This window comes from Pyrgilauda ruficollis, unplaced genomic scaffold (assembly GCF_017590135.1).
Source record: "Pyrgilauda ruficollis isolate IOZ18807 unplaced genomic scaffold, ASM1759013v1 scaffold85, whole genome shotgun sequence".
Classification (NCBI taxonomy): domain Eukaryota; kingdom Metazoa; phylum Chordata; class Aves; order Passeriformes; family Passeridae; genus Pyrgilauda; species Pyrgilauda ruficollis.
In genome coordinates, this window is record NW_024530488.1 from 4,038,407 (window position 1) to 4,053,252 (window position 14,846).

General features: G+C 35.9%; 1 protein-coding gene across 1 annotated transcript in view; it reads left to right on the forward strand.

Annotated features, from left to right (window-relative positions):
• The window catches only part of CFAP47 (cilia and flagella associated protein 47), a 259,734-nt gene that overhangs the window by 83,724 nt on the left and 161,164 nt on the right, over positions 1-14,846 (forward strand). The window contains exons 38-42 of the mRNA XM_041487933.1: positions 1,107-1,257; positions 1,930-2,018; positions 3,323-3,406; positions 8,962-9,029; positions 10,130-10,275. Of these exons, the coding sequence (XP_041343867.1) occupies positions 1,107-1,257; positions 1,930-2,018; positions 3,323-3,406; positions 8,962-9,029; positions 10,130-10,275 (538 nt within the window). The remainder of the gene's footprint in view (positions 1-1,106; positions 1,258-1,929; positions 2,019-3,322; positions 3,407-8,961; positions 9,030-10,129; positions 10,276-14,846) is intronic.

Sequence of the window (14,846 nt, forward strand, 5' to 3'; positions counted from 1 at the left end):
CCGCAGAAGGTAACAATTAAAATCCAAATTCTCAGCTGTTGCATGAGTCAGAGGGCAAAGATGAGGCAGAAAGTGCTGTACACTGATGTTGGCTGTCCTTCTTATTTGTTACCAGAGCAGACTTCTTAAGACTTGATCCTTAAAGTGGCTTTGGGAGTGTATGTCTCAGGCAGTTTATTCCTCTGGCTGCCTGCATCATAGCATGTTTTTTCCTGAACATTTTGAATGGTGAGGTGACCTAGGAGCCTCAGACTGTGGGGGACTAGGCAACTCTTCAGTGTCATAAATGGAATTGTCAGGGGGCTCTGCAGTAGGAACTTGAAAGCTGTAAGAGCCAGGTTTACAGAACTTCCAGGATTTCATCGTCAATATTCAGAATTGACAATCGGAGGCTTCCGGCCTTCTTAAGACTAATCTCAAAATCAGAGAGACATTTTGAGAGCTTCAAAGTGAGAGCTTCAGGCACTGAAGTTTTCTTATTCTTGCTTCATTGAAGGGTGGATGCAGATAAAGTCTAAATGTGCACCTAGTCAATAAACTCTTGTTCTGTCTGGTCTTCTCCAGTTTTCCCATTAGAGAGAAACTGTTGCTTGTACAAGAGAACTTTGGTTTTTCTCCCTCTTAATTACTCAGCTTTACTAATTATTCTGGAGGTTTTGAAACTAATTTCTTTCATACTCTTAATTGATAATTTGATTAAGACTATCTAGATCTTCCCCACAAAATTCATAACAGGCTGAATGACTGCTTAACTCAGAAAAACCTGTTCAGATAGAGGAGCATCAGTTGGATCAGTTGTTAACTTAGGGTGATACTCCAATGAAAGAGAACGTCCTGTGCTAGTGTGTGTGTGTGAAGAAAAATTAAGCTATGTGCTGATGTAAAAAGCAATAAGGATTCAGTATTATTCTTTATCTAGATAGTTATTTTATTAGAATGTTTTAAGATAGTCTTAGGCAGAAGATTATACTACAACAAAATATTTCAGAGGAAACAAATTGCTTTCTTTTCTAGAACCCTTCCCTTACAAAGACTCTGAAGTGTGCTCCTGAAATTACATTTCTGAGTAATTTCTGAGCTCTGGCTTTGTGCTTTTTCTTTCATAGGAGACAAGGCTTTGTAAATGTGGAATTCACAATTCGTTTCCTGCACCCTGCTGAAGCAGTACTGCTACTGACCTCAAATAAAGTTGATCGAATAGATGGTGCCACAATGACATTCTCTCTGAAATCTGAAGTTAGGAGTATTGAGCCTCTTGTAAGTTTATATTTGTATGATTATTATTGTCACAAAAATATTGTTGTTCTGTACATTATATCAAACAAAAGGGAACTGAGATAAGAATGAAAACGTGAGTTACCATCGGCATTTTCCTTTGACCTATGAATTCTCAGATTTCCAATGTTAGACTATGTACTTGCAGCAAAAACCCTAGAGGAATATGTAAGATTCATAAGGACATAAATCACATTTGGATCCTGAATAAATTGTAAAAATTTTTGCTGATTGCTCTGAAAATGGATGTGGAGCCCTTTCAGCCCTTTTCAGTTATTGGAAATTCTGTTATGGGGGTGTGGATGTGCTTCAGCCTAGTGATTTCAGATGTCATATGTAGAGGGACCACAAGCTTTTGTTAGATGTTTCTGTATTTATTTGTACTTTTTAACCAGAGACTCTGTAGTTGTCAGGTATGTCCCAGTCAAGGCAGGTAGGCCTGTGTTTGTAATCCACATTCATCGACTACATCTGGGTAGACTTCTGAACTTAGATGGTGTTTATATGATCCTCTCATTTTTTTAGCCCACCCCCCAAAATGTCTTAGGGCAAGAGAAGGTTGGGGCAAGAGAAAAAATAGAGGATATGTAAAGATAAGAAGGGAAAAACAATGATAACTTGATTATTTGTCTTGTGTTTTTTGTTCTCTTTTAGGGTATGATAAGGTGCAGATCCCCATGTTATGAGGTGAAGAAGTTTAACCTAAATGTTACTAATCCCTTCAAAAACGATGGCATATTCAGGTAGACAGTGATATAAAGACAATTCTTTAATGATCGTGTTGTTCTATCCACTCTTCTTCATAATCTTCTTCTTAAAAAGAAGTAAAACCTGGAGGTTAAATGACAGGGATTTACACTCCCAAAATTGTTACAAGCACTATGAAGTGGAAGCTATCATAATGAATAAAGAAGATAAATAAGCCTTAATTGAAATCCATCTCAGTGTAAGCAGTAAAGCTGGAGCTTTAATCAAACAGAGTTCATGAACCTTGCTTGTATTTTTGTGTTTGGCTGAGGTCCAGCAGAATTACAAAGAGAAACAAGCCATGTTAATTAATAGTTGGTTATTTTTCTCCAATCTGCTTTATTTTGCTGTTAAAGTTATTAAGCATGCAAAAGAAAAAAATACTTTTGCCTTGGGGCTTGCATCATTATCAGTTAGTCTAATTTTTAATTTGTATTCATCGTAGCTGCAACAACTGCAGAACTATAAATGTTGCTTTCCTTAGTACAAAGGAAATAGATTATTGTACCCATTTAAAATCTGTTTATGTGATCAGACTCCATATTTTATCTTTAGTCTTTAGAACTAAGAATTGGTTCATCTCATTAATTTATTTGGAAGAACCATCTTTCACAACATTTTTAACTTGTTTTTTTTATGCAACATGAATATACATGTTGCCGAAGCTGCAAATTAAATTTTTCTTTCCTCCACAGAATAGGATTGGTGTATACAAATAGTGATAATAACAGCAAAAACAATAACAATCCTGTAACAGGACTGTTTCCACTGCTCCAAGCCTTGTGTGTAGGAATCATATTAGTTTAATTAGCTTCTGTCTTTTATTTTTAAGTTCTTGAGGTGGTCAGTGAGGCTGAATTAGTCTTATGATTTGGATATCCCCCTTGGAAATTATCAATGAAGTGATGAAGTAATTTAGTTTTTATATAATTTAGTTTTATATAATTCAAAAGCTATTTGACAATTACGTTAAGTCATTATCAATTTGGGCAACATTTGAACCAGTAATCTAAAGTTAAAATTCTTTGTATCAGACTTCCAGTGTTTTGAATAATCTAGTGTTTCTTCAGGGGGTATATTATTTACTTGTAAATAACGCTAGGAAATGCTAGTTTGATACCAAGGGAGAAGATCTTTTACAGAAAAACTGGGATTGAACCACAACAAGTACTTTTAAAGTATCTTTAATTGAAAATAAGCTTCTTTATTGAGCCTGCGTTTAAAAGTTAAAATAAATTTAGTTCCATCATCATTCTGCAAGTTAAAAATGCAGTCATTATGTGTGCTTGTCATACTCCAGGGTAATCTTGCTGGAATCCACACATTTACTCCACCCAGAGAAAGTGTTTCAAGGCAGGCAAGTAAAGCAAGAGCAAAAGTTTAGGTAAGTTCCAGATAACAATTGCTAACTATGGCATACATTTCTGTTACTATTACCTGTTTGTGCATGCTGTGGTCTACCTGTTGTAAAGAATTACAGTTTGGGACGTGGAAATATGACAGAAGATGCCCAACCAGTCCCTGAGCAGTGGGGGGAACCCTGTCCAGCTCTGCCTGAGTGTTGTGCTGAGCCTGATGTTCTGTGGTGTCCCTTTGGCCACTCCAGCTCAGCACCCTGGCCATGCTCCCTCACAGGTTCTTGTGACTCTGCTCCCTGGCAGAGCATAAGAAGCTGGAAATTCCTTGACTTACAGTAAGCACTGCTCAGCAGCAGCTAAAATATCAGAGTGTTATCAACATTATTCTCATCCTATTCTAAAACAAAGCACGGTGCCAGATACTAAGAAAAAAAGAATAAATTCTACCCAGCTGAAACCAGGACAGTACTGCAAAAAATTATAAACAGATTTCAAAAAATATATTGATCAGTAATTCAATAATCCTTTATTTAATAATTTAAAATATTTCCCACATTTGGGACATGTAATTTTTAAAGCTTATGTAAACATTCAAAATCCTGAAATACTTATTCAAGGATTATTGGAAAATATCATACACTACTGCCTTGTCAATACTATAGGTTGAATTGTAATGATAGGGATGTTCCACAGTCATGTCATGAAATGCAGACTGTTTTTCAAATTCCTTTTTAAAAATTAGAAACAAGAAGAAATTTAAAATCAGAAAAATAATGAAAATTTTATTATTAAGGAAAACTATACACATATTTTAACTGGAAATAGTTTTCTAAATTGTAATTTATGCTACACTTTCTATTAAATTTAAAAAGTGTATAATAATTGTTGATGTAGAAAAGGATTTTTTAATCATCTTGCATATTTCAGCTTAATTTATCCCCAGACAATCAGTCTAAATAGTGTAATTTTCATCACTCATCCAGATCTCATTCTTACAAAAATTGATTTCAGGGCCTCTTAGGTCTTTAGATATTTCCAGTACTGATTTGCTTTATGTTTAGATGTTTCTGTCATGTATGATAACTGAAGCCACTTAAATGCCTCCTTTCAGAAGATCTTATTCTTGAATGCGACAAACTTCTGAAATTTGTGTTAAAAAATAGTATGTGTGCATTTCATGACTGATCAGTAAAAAGATTTTTCCCTCAATCATTTTTATTCTTTTGGTAAATCCAGAAAATGCTGCGTACAAATTAAGGCCAGTTTCTGTAAGTGCTCTGTCAGTGTAAAACTGCCGTGAAGTCAGTGTTTACCCTTTGGGTAATTGTGTCTGTGACATTGATGTCAGGACCAAGGCATGACACATGACATGCACATGACAACTTCATCATCCCAGCACGGCCAGCTGGGCTCAGAGCTCCTTCTGCATCCTCATCCTGTGCCTCCAGATATGTCAGATCCACTTTAGACCTCACTGTAGGAAGCTTTGCCTGGCAGGTGACCATTTTACCTCCCAGCTTTCCCCTCTGGCAGTGTCACGGGCTCCCAAAACGGGGTCATTCAGGCTGGAGAGGAGACCAACCCTTTTGTCATTGTGGTGTGGATCTGTCACAGCGTGACTGGGACAATCCCAGTCTGGAGCTGGAGCCTGAGGAGCTGCTATGTCCTTGCTGGGAAACAGCATTGTCTAAACCCAAAACTCTTAACAGTAGCCCATGTCCTTCAGTGGTTGCAGGCAAGACTTCTTTATTCATGTTTATTCATGCAGAACTGGATGATGTTTGGTGAGAAGCACAGTGCTTTTTTTTTTTTTTTTAATGCAGTTGACATAGTTTTAAGTATACTGGGACAAGACTTTTTCAAGTTATCCATTTCTCTGTGCTTTTCCAAGCCCTTGACACTTCAATTATTGTCTTTTTTGGTCTACATCTGTGTGCCAGCTTGGTCTGCTCCCTGTGGGAGAAGGAAAACCAGGTGGAGAGAAGCACACCACATGGCCCAGAAATTCTGTGTAATGTAAAACTATCCATAGCTTTCAAGCATGTTGGTATTTTTAAATGATGTCCATTAAAAAAAAAAAAAAAAGTATCAAATGACAGTAAAAGTTCAAAGTTACATTTAATAGCTAACTTTTCCTTCATAAATTTCTTACTGTAAAACTAGAAAGTGGTAAAGATATATCAATGTTTCACTAATAGTCCTATTCTAAGACCATGACTAAGCAGATTATCATATGCAGTAGTGTCCATAAGGCTGGATCATGATTGCACAGATTGATTTGCAAAACAGGCTATGAATTTTGATAAATATTTTTATATTAAAAAATGTATTCTAAACCAAAAAAGCAAAAAATTAATGAATGAGTTTCAAATCAAGTTCTGCATTGTGTATAGCTTCTTATTTTTAAATTAATTACTCCTTTTTTTAAAACTGGAGATAATGTCAGGAATTCCAAACAATTTCAATTTTCTGAATTTTATTCTTACACTTTTTGTTCTAAGCTGTTTCATGGGCTAAGGAAAGCATTATGTTATGCAGATTCTCTATATTTACTTACTGGAAGAATAAAGAAAAAATTAGGATCTAAAAATTGTGCCTCTTTGTAATTTGAGGAACATCATTAATACATGTTGTTTCAGTAAATACAGTTTACAAATATGTTATCAGGAGCCATTACAATTCTGGGTAATATTTGATATCAAAGAAATCCAGCTCCTCTAAGCCTCAGTACCTATTTTGGGCAGCTCCTGTTTTAGTTTCTATCCTACCCTTTGTTCTGAGATCATAAACTGTTCCACAGAGTGTGGAAACTGGTATCTTAGATGTGAATTTTGTGTTCAAATGTTTCAGTATTTTCAATGCATTTCTAAGCAGTTTGTTGTATCTCTTCTCTCTAATAAGATCTTTGCTTGCTGAACATCCTAAAGTGCATTGATTAAGATGCTGCTCTGTGAATTGAAGACTTCCTTATGGTGTCTGGGACTTTTTTTTTTTTCCTCCTTGGTAATATATAAAATCTGGAGCTATAAGCTAGTAAATTCTTCTCCAAATACATATAGGAAAGGGTTTTTTATTTTTTTTTCCGGAGCATTTGTTGGACGGAAAACAGAGTTATTGGCTGTTTGGAGCCTGTCATGAAGAGTAAAGGCACACCATGACAAATGGATAGCTCATATGCCATGATGATGTATGCACACTCTCTGTGTTGACTGCAGAGATGATTTTCCTTTTGATCTGGGTTTTTGGCACACCTGATAACATGGCAAGCCCAGTAGCTTTGTGCTGTTATCTTGGAACTGGTATCTGACAACTCAGGTAGCAGATACTAGACTCTTACTGGTGCAGAAATATGGAAGTAGTAGGAATTAGATGATCTTCAAGGTCCCTTCCTATCCAGGGTGTGATTTCAGTCTGAACTGGTTAGAGTAACCACAGCAAGAATGAATTGGAAGTATTCAGGCCTCAACCAGGCAACTGAAAGGTGCCCTCATTAACCCATCCTCACCTGTAACATAATCTTGAACTTTTTATTCATTTAATGAACAGTAAAATTGCCTTACTATGTCAGCAAAAGCCCCCAAACCAGATGAGGGGTAGTTGAAGTTGCTTGGTCTCTCTCTCTCTCTTTCTTATGAGCTGCTCTTGTTTTCTCCCCAGCTCCCTCTGCCCTGGGCCTTAATTATTGAAAGACCACAGTGAGGTCTTCCTGGAGCCTTATCTTCTCCAGGATATCTTCATAGGAGTGGTGCTCCAGCACTCTGATCAATTCTGTGGCCCTCCTCTAGCAGCTTCTGTCTTTCTTGTGCTGGGAACCCCAGAGCTGGAGGCAGCACTGCAGGTGGGGTCTCACCAGAGTCCCCTCCCTGCCCTGCTGCCCACGGGGCTCTGGATGCAGCCCAGGACACTTTTGGCTCTCTGGTCTACAAGTGGACATGGCCAGCTCATCTGTAATCTTTCATTTACCAATATACACAAATCCTCCTCCACAGGGCTGCTTTTGAGCCGTTCATTCCACATTCTCTGTTGATCCCAGGGATTTGCCTCACTCAGGTGCAGTGAACAGGCTGTGTAGACTTATTTTATGGCAGCTTTAAGCTCTTCTCCCTAATCCTTTTCCTTATTTCTCTGTGTATTGAAAGAGGATGTATTGAACTAGACTTTGAACACAACCAAGCTTCTTATACCTTCTGAACTTTATTCCTTTCAGTTTTATTATTGAGCAAGATGCTATTTCTTTTTGTTATGGAAGAATGAGACACAATGTTCATGTCTTCCACAACACAGGTTTGTTTTCTTTTCCCATCACTTACCTGCAAGTGCTTTGTTCACTGAAGTAAGAAAAAAAATTATATTGAGAGAAGTTCAATACCATGTTAAATCAGTCTAATGAGTTTCTCAGTTGTTCAGATCTGAAAATAGGACTTAGTCAATGTATAATTCTCAGCAGTGAAAAAATGTTATGTATTTTGTTGTACGATTCTTATTATTTTTTCATACAGCTGTTGAGCCATTTATTACTTTTACAGTGGTTCTTCTAATGTAGTCTCTGTTTTTGCAAGCATGACTTGGCATTCTCATTCAAAGATAAAGCATTGAGAGAAATGATGTTTTATATAAAATTAGTATTTTTTTAATGTGAGATACTTATTTGTAAAGTATAATATAAATAGTATGCATGTACTCAGAGATCATTTTCCTTTCTGAAAAATGGTCTTTAAGTATAGGTATTAAAACAAATCTCCAGGGTAACATGTTCTGAGAGGTTTGCACATCCATTTGTTTAAGGCTGTGATTTTTTCTTAGCCCAGCAAGATTAACTATTTATTTTAAGAGAGACCCAACATCAAATATTGTATGTAGTAATAGTTTGCTGTGTGCTGGTTCATCAAATTTTACTGCCGGGGGGAATAACCTTTATGTGTGGATAATTTAAAATCAGAGTTTTGAGCTGAAACTCGCAGTATTTTTTGATACATTACAGTATTGTTTTCAACATCTTTGAGCTCTGTGCATGTTGTAAATTAAGCAAAATTCTCCTTCCATAAGTGTAACTGCACAATCTTAACGCCTGTCAACAATGCTGGGAATTACTTTGAAGAAGAATAGAAAACTACATAGAGTCATATTAAGAAAATAGGATGGTCAGGAGCACAGTTTGCCTTGGTGGGATGGAAGTTCAAAGGTTTTATTTGAAGCTGGTTTTTTCGGCCATATCTGTTCTTTTCAAATACACTTGAAAAGCAATATTGTAATAAGCGGAGTTCAGGTGATTGGGTTAAGATTCATCCCTTTCTCCTTTCTTAGACAAAGCCTTGATTACGTTAGGTTTCTTTTGAATGATTAACTGCAATGTTAGTTAATATAGGTCATTCCTGTAGCCACCTCAAGTGGATAGGGTGATTTTTAATATTACTGGTTGGAAAATGGTTCCAAAATGTAGTGGTCTATTTTGGTGGGGTTTTTTTTTGTGTTGATAACATTTGCTTTTCTGGTGTTTATTCATAAAAAGGGGAACTAAGCTATCTATTGGTAATAAAAATGTCCAGCTTTAGAATATTGTTTTGTTTTTTTTTCCTTTTAGTTCTGACAATAGCATATTAAATTCAAAAATTTCTGCACTGCCTGAAGATTCAAAGAAAGAGTCTTCTTGTAAGTACCTCTGCAATACCCTATGTCATACTACAGTAGAAATTAGATTATCTATGGAAGCCAGATTTTGGCATCTAAGTATATTCAATAAATATTATATATGGATATGCTCAGTAACTATTATTTTTAGTTTTCATAAAATGTTTGCCTCAAATTGTGCCTCACAGTCAAAAAATTCAGCCTGGAGAAGTGAAGGTTCCAGAGTGATCTTATTGTGGCTTTCCAGTACCTGGGGGAGTTACAAGAGGGCTGGAGAGGGACTTTTTACAAGGGTGTGTAAGGATAGAACAAGAGGTGATATCTTTAACTTGAAGGAAGGCAGCTTTAGATTAGATACGAGGAAGAAATTCTTACAGTGAGGGTGGTGCCCTGCCCTGGGGCAGGTTACTCAGAGAAGTTGTGGGTGTCCCATCCCTGTTCTATCTATTTGGCCAGAGTTTGGCATAATTTTCTTATGTGATCTCACTCATTTCTGTTGTTTTCACTTTCACATATATTCTTAGGTCTGCTGTCCTGCCTAGAAAGGCAGCCAGAAAGGCCTGAGGGTCAGTGTCGAAATTTGTTTAGCTGACAGATGAAAAGCACACAGTGAGAAAGTCAGAGCCTATCAGATCCAACCCTAAGATTCTTTCCCAGCCTAATGCTTTTGTGAAAGCAGTGAAAAAAAACCAGTGTTGCCAGTATTTAGATTTTGCCTATTCTAGAAGATTTCAGACATAGTTGCTCTGAAAGCGAGATTCTTTGTTCAAATAGCAGTAAATTATACTTTTCCTTCTGATGTGAGTAGACTTTTTCTTAAAGGCTGTATCTCCTTAGGGAATTTTTAATGGTGAGAACTGTGTTTTCCCCAGTTTTGTTTCAGTGTACAGAATAAGGACACAGGTAATTAGCAAAATATATTTAAATAATACAGCATGCAGTATTACAGTACATCTACACAACTCTAACTGTAAATAGTGATTATTGATTACAGGTGTGCCTTAAATACTGATTGCTACAGGAGGCTGTATACAGTATCTTTTTTTTCAAACTCATGCAACTACTTTATTTTACAGCCTGTGCTGTTGTATCTAAACACCCTCTTAAATTTATTTTAACAGCTGATCAGTCTGGTCTCCTGCATGAGTTCTTCAGTCCAACAGAAAAACTGTTCTTGAAAGGGAAAGGTTCTGCAGCCTTAGATATTCACTTCCTTCCCTTTTATCAGGAAAAGCGTTACTGCACTGTCATTATGGTTAATGAAAAGGTAAGAATAAAGTGTGTGTTCTGTGTTTATCATGTCAGGTAAGAACCAGGACTTTTGCCTATTATGCATGAATAGGGTAAATGAGAGGAGTGCTGTGAAAAGGAACTTGGGAGTCCTGATCAAGGGCAACTATTTACTGTCCTTTTACACATAATTAGAATTATATCAAATCCTGCAGGCAACTATTAACTTTAAAACCACGAAGAAATAAAAAGTAATACTGCAGGGAATTTTATTTTGGTGCCTTTTCTAGGCATCTGAGCTTCAGAAAAGAAAGGAAAAGAAATTGAAATAATTTTTCTTGACATGGGTGCAAGAATAATGCATAGGCGGGGAATGGATAAAGACTTTACTGTTCTGTACTTCTCCATGTATTCATCCCTGTATTCAGGGTATGCTGTCAAAGTAGAATAATAATTTTCCTTGCTGTCTCTTTTTAAAATTTTTCTCTCAATCACAGTTCCATTCAGAAATGACTGTACGTGAATACTGACTCTAACAACCTTTCAGTCTCTCTTGACTCATGTAGCCTGGATGTTGCCCTATATACTTAACTGAAATTCAATCAAATCACCAAGATCTGATTTTGATCAAATTTCAGAACTTCAAATCTTGCCATCCAGCTTTTTGATGTTCCTGTAATTCTTTATCTCAGTGGTCACAATCTTATTTCTGTGTGTTTAGTCCATCTTTTCACCTCTTTAACCTGTCTGCTGTGTTTTCTCTCTGTCAATGTTTTTCAAAACCTGTTGTTTCTATATCTTCTTTTATGTGTAGCTAATCTCAAGGCTTGGATTCTGCTTCTTACTTTCCTAACAATGTCTCTGTGTTTCGGCTTCCCCTCTGTCCAATTACATGCCTGTGCCACAGTTTGATGATTTGTAACAATGCATCTAAAAAAAATTAGTTTTTCTCCTGCACATTCTCAGCTTCCATATTTTTACCTTCTATAGAACATGGAATTTCTGCTGGTGTCTGGTGTTAGTGTGTTTGATGGGATTTTTTATTGCTTAAACATGACTTTGATTATGCCACATGGCCAGCTTGATATATTATCTTGTTCATAAAGGAAAATAAGACTGATACAATGGTGCTCAAGTCTGTCTTTCTGACTGTCCAGTATTTGAAAATACTGGCTATTTTAAAAGAAAACAAACCATATGGATGTCATAAGGATGGTCAAAGAGTGTACAGTTCTCTTGATTTTCTTGAAAATTAGCTGAGATAGAAGGGGGGATTTCTGTTGAATACACATTGAAATAGTGAGTTCACACCTTATTGACAGCAGGGAATCACCCACAAAGAGTCCCCATGTCAGAGGTTAGCAATCTTTGTGGATAGTTCAGTGGAAAATCAATCCAGTGCTCAGCATCATTCAAAGAGAGAAATTATTAGGGAAGAAATACACATCAGCAGCTGTACATTCATAAAGGAATTTTAGGTCCATCAGTTTAATTCAATGAAATATCTAGATTCAGTCTCTAGACAATGAAAAACCTGGCCTACTGCTCTCTGGGAGTAAATCTGAGAAGAATCTCCTTTTACCTGTTATTATTTACTACCCTTTAAATCTCTGCTATTGACAATTTACCTGTTTGTTGTATCTTTATTAGAAGCAGAAGGAAATGTTAAGGAAAGAGTGTTAATCCAAGAGATGTGGTCAGAGCTGTAGGATGGTCAGGTTTCAGGTGGAAAGGGAAAAGTACATTTCTGACAGCCCCAGTGTTGCCTCCAGTGGTGATGTAGAAATAAATTTAGACACCTGGCTACTAGTCACTGTTCGTAGTGAAGGCTTAGTTGACCTTTTCACAGCAGGAAGCATTAATGCCTCAGACAAGCTGCTGTTAATTCCTGTATGGTAACTTTTTCTGGTTTACCTGGTTCTTCCAGCTTAGCTGAGTAGGTGTGATCCATTTAAAGGCTCCTCAAAGGGCAAAATTTTTGATATGAATTTTTGATATGCAGAACATCAGGTTAGAAAAATTACTTCCATCTACTTAATTGCATCATTTGTGAGGAATTGTATTAAATCTCCTAGGAAAAGATGAAACTGCAAATGGCTTTCTTAAATATTTTGTATATGGCTGCAATATTTCAGTCATACCATTATCTAACTGACAAAGAAGTGCAGCTACCATGCTGTATGATGATCATGACTTTACACAATGAGGAGTCTGGTATCATTTAAATATGGACTTGTGCTGTATATAAAATCTAATAAATAATTTAATTAAGCATTTCTGTGATTTTTTTTCCTACCTACCTTTCCTACCCTTTTTTTTCCCCCCTACCCTATAAATAGACCAAAATAGTAATCAGAGTAGATCTGCTCCTTCATTACAATCAATGGAGAAAGTATTGAGATTTAAATCACTGTACTTGAATCTGATTGAGAATCCTATCCATCAGTAGAGCAGCTATGTATTTGAAATAACAGCAAGAGGAAACACCGATTCAAGGCTTCTGGCCTCAAGAATGTTTCTTATTTTGAAGTAATCTTTATGTTAACTTTCCTAAGCCTTGAAATGACAGCACAAGCCATTTAGCACATTTCTCAAAGATTTGTTTCAGTATTTCATTGTTCTTTAAGAAAAATTGAAACAGAAATTTTTCAGTTTTTTAGCATAGATCTTTTCATAGAATATATTAAATATTGTTAAATATAACTATGCTTTTTAAAAAATATGCTTTTAAAAAATATATCTTTGTTTCCAGGAGGTAATTTAAATGTGAACAACGTGGAATTTTTATTGATATTAATTTATTAAATCATAGTTTAAGAGTGCCAGTCCAGACTGTTCCAGCTAAGTGTCTAGTATAAAAGTAAAGTGTTTATGGAAAGAACACTTTGCTATCTTTTGCTTTTACTTACTGGCTTGCACAGGCAACTACAAAATCCTAGTAGCTTTACATTCTTTTGAAACATGGGATAGCAGTGGGATTGGATAGACAGTTCAACAGCTCTTTTATTAACTATTTTCATTAACAGTAAACCCTGCACAATGCTGGTGCTGTGCTGTTTGCAGCTGATGGAAAATGGAAATATAAATCATTAAAACCATGGGCATACAAGCTAAACTCTCGAAGTTCAGTGAAATACAGTGAAATACCCATTCTGTTCCAAAGCATCAGGAAAAAAGCTCAGCGGAAAGAAAACAGGATTTGCATTCTGTGGAGATCAAAATCCCAGAATTCTTCAAAGCACAGAGGAAATTGGGGAATTTTGTTCCTTCCTATAAGCATATTGATTTCAGCAAGGGCAGGAAAAGTAGCTGATAGCAGAATGGCATCCCAGCAACCAGCACCTTCCTAAAATCAGTTGTGTGTGCTGTGAGCTTGTTAAGGGCCCTTATGGAGCCAAATCACTGTGTCAAACAGGAATCATTCCTGTTTAAATTGGTTCCCAGGAGTGGCTGTTTGTGTGTGAGAATCCAATTTTGCTGGAGGTTTCTTTAATCCTTCTCAAGGAAGATTTGTGTGAGCTCTTGATTCAAGGAAGGGGAGAAAATACCATCCAGCTTGAATAGCTTTCCTTCTGGAGGGTCAGAAATATAATTGCAGTGTTTTCATCCTTAACCTAATATCTGATTAAACTACAAATGAAGGCAAAGGAAAAAACCAGGGTTTTCTTATGCTATTGAGCAGTATTAAAAGGAAAACATTGTGTTAATTGGCAGATGTACTAAATTATTTAAATAAATTATTTCCTTCATATCTGGAATGAAGTATAAAAGACAGAATATGTGTTTTTGGGGCAGAGTTTTACAGAATATAGTTTATGGAAATAAAGAGCGACAGAATGTACAAATTATATCAGTTGTTGCAGAGGCATTCAATTCTTTATCTTGCAATCAGTAGAAGCTAAAATTGTCTGAAAAAAAATTCTGGTAAACACAAAGAAATTATCAAAGCAATATATGCAGAATATATGTTAAATCTCCTGCCTAGTTCAGATAGGTGTATGGTACCTAGCTTAGATATCTTTTTAGATTGGGCCATTCTGATTGTGGATTTAAATTTGGAGTACTTTTAGTGAGTTTTCTTTTCTTCAAAAATACTTTTCTGTCTTTCATTTGCACCTTATTTTTTTATTCCATCTATAATTCAAACTGTTATTTCTCTGCTAATTAAGCTATCCTTTCCTCTATGAAAAATGAATGTCTTGCTTTGCTTTTGGTCATCTTTATGTTTACTTTCAAGCTTCTGTAGATTTTCCATTTTTTAATGCAATAATTAAGATCTACTAACTTTATTTTTTAAGGGAGAATTTGTACATGATGCTAATCTGCCTTGACTGCAATATTTTTTTTCTTTCTAGAGAAATGTTTCTGCCTCAAAACTATTGTAAACATTAAAAAAATTCAAAATGATGAAGAGCAATGAAGGTTGCTCATGAACATGTTTAATTATATGTAACTCAAGTAGATATTTAGAATTCAGAGTTTTTCTGTATTTATGGGTCAGGGTAACCTTATTCAGTTAAGTTATATGCAGGGTTTGAAAGGATTCTGCTTTTTGAAATTTTTTGACTTTTCAGATTTAATATTATCAATTATAGTTACTTTATTATC